At 37.8% G+C, this 11,532-nt stretch overlaps 1 protein-coding gene across 1 annotated transcript in view; it reads right to left on the bottom strand.

Annotated features, from left to right (window-relative positions):
* Positions 1-3,168: 3,168 nt before the first annotated feature.
* The window catches only part of LOC147759929 (clotting factor C-like), a 64,043-nt gene continuing 55,679 nt past the window's right edge, over positions 3,169-11,532 (bottom strand). The window contains exons 7-9 of the mRNA XM_086995616.1: positions 4,475-4,710; positions 3,679-3,858; positions 3,169-3,470 (exon numbers count right to left, since the gene is read on the bottom strand). Of these exons, the coding sequence (XP_086851742.1) occupies positions 3,205-3,470; positions 3,679-3,858; positions 4,475-4,710 (682 nt within the window). The 3' untranslated portion in view covers positions 3,169-3,204. The remainder of the gene's footprint in view (positions 3,471-3,678; positions 3,859-4,474; positions 4,711-11,532) is intronic.

Genomic DNA, 11,532 nt, shown 5'->3' with positions numbered 1-11,532 from the left:
GGATGGAGAAATGTATAATACTTGGTCAAAAATGATCCATCAGCTAAGGATATTAATTTAAAATAATTAATCTTGAAAATTAGACATAATATTGGCAAACATAAAGTGTCATGAAAAAAAGTGGAAGTTAGTTTTTTAATCATTTTCTTACAGTCACAGACAGGCGGTGAACCGCTCCATGTTCCACCAGTTAGACATGTCCTTGTCAGGTCTCCAGAGATCAGTGTGTAACCTGTTTGACAGGTGTAACTTATAATGTCTCCTTCCAAATTCCCACCCAGCACTTCAGCAGTATTTGGAGGACTGCTTGGGGAAAATTCACACACTGGAACAATCACAATCTTACATACATTAATAGAGGAGATCAGTCAGTCTATACAAATCATCATATTACAATTGGCTGGTAACACATCTATGATGTTTTACCTTATACATGTGTACTTAAAACTGAAGAAGGAGTAGTATCGATCCTCTGTTTCAACTAAATTGCTCTAAAAGCCAAAATACACGAATTCTAAATTAAAAAAAAAATTTACTGCAAGTTATGCTAGATAGCCCAAGAAAAAAATAAATATCACGGCAAACAGAACAGAGAGAATGATTGCAGAGAAATAACTGATGAGAGTTTTAACGTGCTGGATGTAATTGTATTTTTAGACGTATATTACATATTATCATCAAGTTTGTACAGAAAAGTGTTTTTCAAATAATACCAGGATTTCAAATTCATGCAGGATTTACAGGTATGTAGTATCCTTTTAAAGAAATTAATATTGTTGAATTATCAAAAAAAAAAAAAAAAAAAAAATTTGAAAAAAAAAATAAATTAAAACCAATTTGTACAAAATGGTCATTTTTAATGAAGACCCTTTTTATTTCAGAACCCATATGATGGTCTATTAAAATAACAACAACACAAAAAGAAGATTTAAAAATGCAGAAAAATAATCCTTTTGATATCAAAGTGCTGAAGACTATAATAATGTGATCAAAGGTAAAACATAAAATATGTGTACAAATATTAGTCAACATACCTAAATACATGGGGAGCGTTGTTCAAAGCAGGACAGTGTCTGTGTAGAGTATTACCTGGACAGTATTAGTCAAAGCAGGACAGTGTCTGGGTGGAATATAATTACCTGGACAGTATTGGTCAAAGCAGGACAGTGTCTGGGTGAAATACAATTACCTGGACAGTGTTGTTCAAAGCAGGACAGTGTCTGGGTGGAATACAATTACCTGGACAGTGTTGTTCAAAGCAGGACAGCGTCTGGGTAGAGTTGGTGGCTCCACCTGCACATAGCGCCAGTTCACTGGGCAGATTTGGATCGTGACAAGTACGATTTCTAAAGTAGGTTCCTGTACCACAGGTCACAGAGCAGCTGCTCCAGGCTCCCCAGGCCAGCCAGCTCCCTCCAACTGGATGGAGAAATGTATAATACTTGGTCAAAAAAATGATCCATCAGCTAAGGATATTAATTCAAAATAATTAATCTTGAAAATTAGACATAATATTGGCAAACATAAAGTGTCATGAAAAAAAGTAGAAGTTAGTTTTTTAATCATTTTCTTACAGTCACAGACAGGCGGTGAACCGCTCCATGTTCCACCAGTTAGACATGTCCTTGTCAGGTCTCCAGAGATCAGTGTGTAACCTGTTTGACAGGTGTAACTTATAATGTCTCCTTCCAAATTCCCACCCAGCACTTCAGCAGTATTTGGAGGACTGCTTGGGGAAAATTCACACACTGGAACAATCACAATCTTACATACATTAATAGAGGAGATCAGTCAGTCTATACAAATCACCATATTACAATTGGCTGGTAACACATCTATGATGTTTTACCTTATACATGTGTACTTAAAACTGAAGAAGGAGTAGTATTGATCCTCTGTTTCAACTAAATTGCTCTAAAAGCCAAAATACACGAATTCTAAATTAAAAAAAAAATTTACTGCAAGTTATGCTAGATAGCCCAAGAAAAAAATAAATATCACGGCAAACAGAACAGAGAGAATGATTGCAGAGAAATAACTGATGAGAGTTTTAAGGTGCTGGATGTAATTGTATTTTTAGACGTATATTACATATTATCATCAAGTTTGTACAGAAAAGTGTTTTTCAAATAATACCAGGATTTCAAATTCATGCAGGATTTACAGGTATGTAGTATCCTTTAAAAGAAATTAAAATTATTGAATTATCAAAAAAAAAAAAAAAAAAAAAAAAAAAAAATTGAAAAAAAATAAATAAAAACCAATTTGTATAAAATGGTCATTTTTAATGAGGTCCCTTTTTATTTCAGAACCCATATGGTGGTCTGTTAAAATGAAAACAACACTAAAAGAAGATTTGGAAAAGCAGAAAAGTAATCCTTTTTAAATCAAAGTGCTGAAGACTATAATTATGTGATCAAAGGTAAAACAAAATATGTGTACAAATATTAGTCAACATACCTAGATAGCCCAAGAAAAAAATAAATATCACGGCAAACAGAACAGAGAGAATGATTGCAGAGAAATAACTGATGAGAGTTTTAACGTGCTGGATGTAATTGTATTTTTAGACGTATATTACATATTATCATCAAGTTTGTACAGAAAAGTGTTTTTCAAATAATAACAGGATTTCAAATTCATGCAGGATTTACAGGTATGTAGTATCCTTTTAAAGAAATTAAAATTATTGAATTATAAAAAAAAAAAAAATTTGAAAAAAATAAATAAAAACCAATTTGTACAAAATGGTCATTTTTAATGAGGTCCCTTTTTATTTCAGAACCCATTTGATGGTCTGTTAAAATGAAAACAGCACTAAAAGAAGATTTGGAAAAGCAGAAAAGTAATCCTTTTTATATCAAAGTGCTGAAGACTATAATTATGTGATCAAAGGTAAAACATAAAATATGTGTACAAATATTAGTCAACATACCTAAAAACATGGGCAGTGTTGTTCAAAATAGGACAGTGTCTGTGTGGAGTATTACTTGGACAGTATTGTTCAAAGCAGGGCAGTGTCTAGGTGGAATATAATTACCTGGACAGTATTGTTCAAAGCAGGACAGTGTCTGGGTGGAATATAATTACCTGGACAGTATTGTTCAAAGCAGGGCAGTGTCTGGATGGAATATAATTACCTAGACAGTATTGTTCAAAGCAGGGCAGTGTCTGGATGGAATATAATTACCTGGACAGTATTGTTCAAAGCAGGACAGTGTCTGGGTGGAATATAATTACCTGGACAGTATTGTTCAAAGCAGGACAGTGTCTGGGTGGAATATAATTACCTGGACAGTGTTGTTCAAAGCAGGACAGTGACTGGGTAGAGTTGGTGGCGCCACCTGCACATAGCGCCAGTTCACTGGGTAGATTTGGATCATGACAAGTACGATTTCTAAAGGAGGTTCCTGTACCACAGGTCACAGAGCAGCTGCTCCAGGCTCCCCAGGCCAGCCAGCTTCCTCCAACTGGATGGAGAAATGTATAATACTTGGTCTAAAGTGATCAATCAAATTTCCAAAAACTATTCTTCACTACTCATACCTTCAATATGATGGTTCTCAGACGTTTGAACTATGGATATTATTTCAAAATAATGAATCTTCCACATGTAACATTATATTGGCAGACATAAAGTGCTATGAAAAAAGGAGGAGTTTTCCACCATATTCTTACAGTCGCAGATAGGGGGTGAGCCGCTCCAATTTCCATCAGTTAGACATGTCCTTGTCAGGTCCCCAGATATCAGTGTGTAACCTGTTTGACAGGTGTAATTTATTGCGTCTCCTACCACATTACAGCTCAGTGATTCCAGAGTATTTGGAGGAGTGCTGGGAAATTCACAGCCTGTTGGAGCTAAAATCACATAAACAGCAATAGAACAGATGTCTATATACAAATAATTACAAAGCAATCTGCTGCCAACACAGCCAGTTTCATTGAATACACCTGATACTGTAGTAGGAGTGGTAATATCACTCCTCTTCATTAACTAAATTCTTTCAAAAGTCAGAAATATTTGAATACTAAGGGGTCATCCATTTTAATCACAACTTTCAAAAGTCTACAACCTTACATTGGGGGGTTGGGGCTGGGGGAGGTGAAATTCCCTCTGTAAGCATTTGGAAAAATGATTAAAATCATGATCTTCATCAGCAGAGATGTGTTGACAAAGATTATAGCCTTTTTTACCTTTTCACCTTGTAACTCTCTGAAGCGGTGGTGGTGGTGGTTGCCAGGGGGATGGGGGGGGGGGGGGGGGGCGAGCAGTCTACAAAATGTCTAGACTTGTAAAAATGATTACAAAAATACACTGCCCCTTAGCTAAAATATGATAATATTTACATGTAGCCCAAGGAAAATAATCTAAACATCAGGGTAAATACATGCAAAACAGACTGATGGTAGAAGAAAAATGGATGACAATTTTAATATATTACAAATAATAATCAAATTTCAATTTGAACCCCACCTGTTTTTTCACATATATAAAAGAGATATTGATTACAGTCATCCCTTATCCACTGGAAGGAGACACTGCTATCTAAATAGAAACAGGGAGCTATGTCTGTGTGAACACAAGTAGGGCACATGTTGCTGTACGTTACTGGTGACTTAGTGTAGTCATGCCATATAGTTGCACCACTTAAGGACACATACAGACCAATCCAATACCTAGGATGTTGTCCATGACTGGGAGGTGGTGGCCTGGAGTGGAAGAAGAGAAAATGGTTCTTTTTTTTTTTCTTTTAAGACTTAATTTTTATCATTTACTGTTAGGATGGTTAAAGAAGCGAGTAAAGCTTTCAAATTACCAGACAAAAGCGAAAAAAGGGTAATTTTGTCAATTTTAATAATGGTTTTATACACATAAGGTAACAGAGATATTAAGAATATGAAACTAGAATAGGGCTTCAGCCCCCATGAGAGTTCAAATTCATACATAAAAAAAGGCCAGAATGACAAAATTAAAATTTTCACAAAAACTGCATATAGTTCAAGAAAAATAATCTATCAAGCTGAGCTGAACACATTCTGAGCTGTATGGCAATCCTAAGAATCATTCTTTAGAGTTAGAAAATAATTAACCAACGGTTTTCCTTTTCTAATTATTTAAAGGTCAGTTTACTAACAGACTATTAAGGTCTGGTTAGAGTTAAACACTGGTTAGTGCTAAACGTCCTTTATAAAACTGGGCCCAGAAGTTTTTAATTGTGTAATATATATGTAATATATATATAACCACACCAAGTCATTAAGGGACAGAAAAAAAATACTGTAGAAACTGAGCTATCTAAATATACTTGGAAATTAAAAGAAAGTAACATTCAGTACGACATTAGGTGGGAAGTCATAAAAAAAAACCTGTACTACAAAGGAGAAATCAATACCTATGCAACCTTTGCCTGGAGAAAAAAATGCTAATAATGATGCAGGAGATCAGGAAAGTGAAGCTGACCTATTTGAGCAGTGGAAAAGCTCTACACATACGGTACATCAAAAAGGTAACAATATAGAGAACTTTATTAAATACTTTCATGACTAAAAAAAAAAAAAAAAAACTATAAGCATATCAGGAATCCACATGTAAAAACTCTCAGCTGCAGTTTGCTGTATTGTGACAAAAGTGACTAAAACTGGTGTGGATCTCTCACTCACTTTGTTCTGGAAAAACAAGATGGCAGCCCTCATACTTTGAGGAATTATTTTAAGCTGGTTGCAGTGTATCAAAAAGTCTAGATCTAGACCTCTTCAACTGCAAAGGAACTCCTATTTAACCTTAAGAAAAGCAGCTTATATATTCCAAAAGAAATTTTTGGCAAAAAAAGTGATTTAACAGCCGTCCTAAACGTGCAGAGAAATCTAAGCAAAACCCTGACTTTGTTTATGATTAACCATCATCACCAGTGCAAATGCCAAAATCTCCAGGAAACAAGAAGAAGACTGCAGGTACATAAACTTATGCTCCAAAAACCCTGAATCTATATACTTTGGCAGACAAGTTAGATGCAATTCTGAAAATATTGAATTTGAAGAGGACATTATTTGCAATGCATGATTCCATACTACAAGACTGACACAGTGGGGAAAATACTGCCAAAATTTATTTCCAAAGAAAGTTTGAAAACAAAGAGTTGTCTTCACACCCATTATACCAGAAAACAGATGGAGGCTTTCACCTAAAGATGCAGACCACAAAGGAAGATGGAACTGAAATTACATATACTGTGCTGAGCTTTTACACCAACAAAGGAATTATTGTGGCAAATGGTGCCAAGTTTATGGACTTTGTAGAAAATGATTTTCCGAATATCAAATTACTTGTTGACGAGACAGAGCAAACAAAAATGAAGAACTTACACCCCATTCCCATAGATTTTTAGATCGATCTATCCTTGTGGGGAGTCTCACTAGATTACTGTCAGCTTGGCCAGCTTAAGCGTCTGTCCCACCTACTACAAGCTGTAAGGGGGTAATTAACTATGGTGCCCGTCAGCTGACTGCAATTTAGCGGGAACCCCCAGGGAGTTAGGTCGATCTAAATTTTAATCTTTAGATCGATCTAAATCTCTGGGAAAGCACCCTTAGAGGCAGATCTCAGCCACCTTTGTTGCCCAGCCTCTCCCCAAAGGGTCGTCTGGAGTTTCTACCCAGGGGGGACACTGATGTGGAAACAACACCATCTCCCTATGAAGCCACTATCAACCATGACAACTTGACCCCCCCTACCAGCTTCACTTGATCTCAGTGAATCAGACCACGAATATTTGATGGATTTTGAAAATATTGAACAAAATGAGATTGAAAATCCAGCTTGGGATTTGCAGAAGCGCTGACATCTGTTGCATTGGAAGTTGCATGGTCTGGCTGGTGAGTGGCGACGATCATGTGCACGTTGGTATTCTTGCTGGCGCTGATCTTCAACAGCTGACAGGGTCTTTTTAAGTAGAGCATGCCATTGTTCTCTCTGGAGAGCCTCTGCCTCCCAGGTGTCTTGTGGGATGCCAGCTCTCTTCATATGGCGCTTTATAACATCCTTGAAGAGAGTCTGTCCACCATGGCTCCTTTTTCCTTGGTATAGTTCAGAGTATAGTACAGCTTTTGGCAGTCTGTCATTTGTCATCCGACAGACATGTCCAGCTCAACGGTGCTGTGACACAGTTATCAGGGCTTCAGCACTGACTGTGTGAGCATGTCGTGGTACTTCAACACCAGGAATATGGTCTTGCCACTTGATATTGAGGAATGCACGAAGATGACGAAGCTAAGGCTCTGGTCACTTCTTGGTGGTTCTTCACATCTGACAGCTTATTTATGTCCAGTTTCCTAGGTTTAGCACTTGTGGGAGTTTTTCTCCATGGCAGATTGATTCTCATTCTAAGTTGGCAGCTAACAAGATAGTGGTCTGTAGCACATTCTGGTCCGCGTTTTGCTTTTGTACATAGTACGTCGACCATATCTGACTTTCTCATGATGACATAAGCAAGCAGATAATACCCCGGTAGTGACCTGAGCGTGGGTGTTTCCAGGTGAAATAGTTTTTGTCAGGTTGGAAGAAAAAAGTGGTGGTTATGCTGAGATCTAGTTGTCCACAGAGATTTAGCAGAAGCTCCCCATTAGAGTTCTTTTTCACATTCCCAAATTTGCCAATGACACCCAAGTAGATTTTCCAGTCAGCCCCAACTCTAGCGTTGAAGTCTCCTAGTATAAGGAGCTTGTCTTCTCTGGGGACCTTAAGCACTACATCAGTGAGTTCTTGGTAAAAGGCCTCCTTCTCATCAACTGTGTAGGTCATCTTGGGTGCATACACATTCACTAGAGACAAATAACGTCCTCGCTCAATAGGTATTCTCATGGACATAAGTCTGGGTGAGATCCCAGTAGGAAGTGTTGTTAACTTCTTGGCAATCGTGTTGTGAAACGCAAAAGCAACTCCGGCTTCTCTGGGTCCAGTGGTCTTCCCAACCCAGAAGAAGGTGTATTCGGCTTCTTGGAGTTAACCCTGTGCATCAAGACGCGTTTCTTGAAGGGCTGCAATGTCAATGCAGGACAGCTGCAGTTCCCTTGCAATCAGGGCAGATCAAGTCGATCAAGTCGATCATTTTTATCAAGCATGGTACGCACATTCCATGTTGCAACAGTTATCCTCTTCTTCTTTGATTTGGAGTTTCTACCGCATCAAGCGAAGTCCTGCTGACCTGAGTATGCTTTCTTTACACCACCTTTTCTAGGGGCTTCCCTTACAAGGGCAGGCAGTGCTATCCCTAAAAAGGGCTGCCTGGACACTCGCATTGCTGCCTCAACGTACTGGTACTCAGGAGTCAGTTCAGTTGCGACCATCAGATGCGAGCCGCCTGAGTGCAGAGCTTCTAGCAGCTCCCAGCTACTTGAGCCTGCTGCCGTTACATAGACTCCATTGCCCCAGGACTTTCCCACACTCAAAACAGAACGCCGCGCACAGAAATAAAATCCAGTTGGTGTTGTACCTTCACCAGACTGCCTCTCTGGTCCTCATCACCTAATACAATGCGGTACGCAATAGCACAACATGCCTTGCTGGAGAAGAGGTTGCCCCGCAGTAACAGCTAACTTGCTAGTCAATGCCATCCGTTGGCCTCATCTGTTGAGGCTCCTCCGCATGCCATCTGGAGTTCACGCCATTGGCTTGGGAGCTCATCTGCTGCTTGCACCGCTAAACATCCTGCTGCCGATGTCTAGACCTGTAACCCAGGGTAGGGAGGCATGAGGGTACTAACACTTGCCCAAGGTGAACCCCCAGACTAGTGGAGGGAAGGAGTCGTCTTACTTCTCCATTCTAAACTGGCATTTCAGTCTAGCCACCGCCGTCAGATGACATAATGTCTTGTAGTCTAATAGCTCTTGAGTAATGCGGCGGTCTCTGTGTATGACACGGAGTTAAAGAAATTACTTATACAATTATCGACCATATATGTACATAAGAAATAAGTATATAAGCGATACCTGGAGACATGTAGAGAGATGTAGAGGGAGACATGGAAGGAAGCAGCAAAGGAGGTTGGGAGCGGCAAACTACAAAGCAAAGTAATTACGAGCTAGACTTCACTAAGAATATGTAGCTACTGAGCATCAACAAATAAATCATTTAACTGGTCATTATGTGGACTTGTGTTTTCTTTGCACGACCTTACGTAAATTTGACACAAAGCGTGGAATCTTTGGATTACGTTATCCTTTAAGTTAGACGGAAATGTTATGTCCTATTTCAAGCCCACACTTGAATTAAGCATACAAAATCCTATAAATGTGTGGAACTTCCGTCATGTGTATATGAAAATTAAGGTTCATTACAACCCTCCATCCCTACATGTGCACGTAAAAACAAAATTGATAATAATACATGATGTAAATTGAAAAAATTAAAACCTTGTTAATTTGGATTTGCTTTATACACAATATGATCATGTTACGTATTGTGTTCACGACAAAAGCCAAACAGGTGTCATTTACTCCTAATGATATGTTGGGTCGCACTCTCCTTGACAGAATTTGCACATGTATCAGCTGAAGATATTTTTTTAAATTAATCTATTTCATAACTCAAGGAGTTGTAGTAAGCAAATGCGGTTATATGACCGATCTAGCACAAAACTTAAGCCCTTGCCATTAGGCAAATTGACACATTCTTAAGTCATTTTTAATAATTTCTTCTAATGTCCCAAAATAATTTTTGCTTGGAATTACTTTTGAACTGCTCCAGAAATATATTGTGAGTGCATTGTAGTAACTGATCAGAGGCCATGGTAGATACAACACTCGTCACCGAGCTGTACCTGAAAATTACTCAACCTGCGGCTTGACAATACACTCGTAATATTTCACGTTTGGCTCAGCGACTTGTACTGTATCTATCATTAATTGCAATGTTCAGGGCCCGGTTTTATCAAGGCTGAATAGCACTATCCTATGGATAAAAATGGCTGCTACACTCTGGATAGAGCTATCCAGAGGACAATGTGTTTCATCAACAGTGGATAGTGTTATCCAGAGGATAAACTTGTCCGCTCAAAATAGGTGGGCTAAGTCTCCTATCATGCTGTCAAATCATCAAAAATGGCAAACCTTCCTTTATGAGTAAATCCTATGAGATTTCACAGGTATAGAATTGCCCTTCAACTGCAAATTGTAAACATTGCATGAGGCACAACTAATGCAATGTGGTCTGTTTTTGACACTGACACTAAAATATCCTGTAGATATTATTCCCATTATTTAAATGAGGGTACTATCTTGAAATAAACTTATAATGTTTATTATGGGTAATTTATTTTTCAAATATAGTATAGATCACTTTTTTGTTAGCAATCGTCATATGGCTTTTATAATGTTTATAGCAACCAACTGCATTATGGAAATGTCTTTTTCCAAATATGGAACTGGATAATTTCTTTATCCACTGGATTACTATCATGCTTTTTATCCAGCCTTTGTGAAACAAATTTATACAGAGGATAACTATACAGAGGATAAGAAATTTATACCTTGGATAGTGTTATCCATGGGATAGCCTATCCAGCCTTGATGAAACCGGGCTCTGAATGCTTACCCAGCTGTGGTTTTATTTAATTACCACTGTTAAGGTTTCTTTTGGAACCAGCTTCGTCTCCATGAAAACAACATACCTGTACAGCGTTTAAGATGTTTCTCACACAACGACCAGGTGCAGCTTTGTCATTGGCAATTTTCTTTTTATTGTTTACTGCTATCTATACCCCCATAACTAAACTGAGAAAGCAATTATGTTACAGCGCATTTCCGTGGATAAAATCACTGAGCCTCCTAATGAAAATACAAGTGTGATAGAGAAGAGTGTGATATAAAGATTTTTAGTGTGAATTGGGAGATCAATAGATATGTCCCCAAATTAGGGAGACCCCCGACAAGATCGGGAGAGTTTACTGGTATGGGCCACAGACTGATCGGCGTTTGTGAAATTCATAGAAACTACAAAAAAAAAATAATAAATAAATAAAATAACTCCATCAAATTTTAAAAATAGATAGTATAAATAAAAAATAAAAAATAAATAGATCTTTTTTCGGGAAGAAATTCTTCCTCTAAATTGTTTTATTATTATCATCTTCATCATGGGCAACGTCTGCCATATCGACCATATGATCTGAATTCTAAGCTTCACTGGCATTATCCGCAATCGTGGATGCGCCATTTTCATTTCCCACAATAACGTTACTCAGGGTCAATTTTCAATTCTGTGTTATAATAAGTGATGCTTTACTTTTGACTTCCCATTGGAAGGTTTTGTGGCCATGCGGAATTTTTTATTATTTGGTCTACTTTCTACCTTATCAGCCATAATATTCATTGAGTTTTGTGCCGCTCTCTGGTCACACATGCCATGCTTGATCGACGAAAATGAAAGTGAAGAAAAGAGATGCGTAAGTGTATAGAAACAAAATAGAAGTAAGATCGCTTGTCATTATATAGTTCAACAAGAAGTGGTATAAGCACTTATTAAAAAAATAATAATCT

This window comes from Lingula anatina, chromosome 9 (genome assembly GCF_051362555.1).
Source record: "Lingula anatina isolate TDL-2025a chromosome 9, LinAna3.0, whole genome shotgun sequence".
Lineage (NCBI taxonomy): Eukaryota > Metazoa > Brachiopoda > Lingulata > Lingulida > Lingulidae > Lingula > Lingula anatina.
This window is presented reverse-complemented; position numbering and strand designations above follow the sequence as displayed.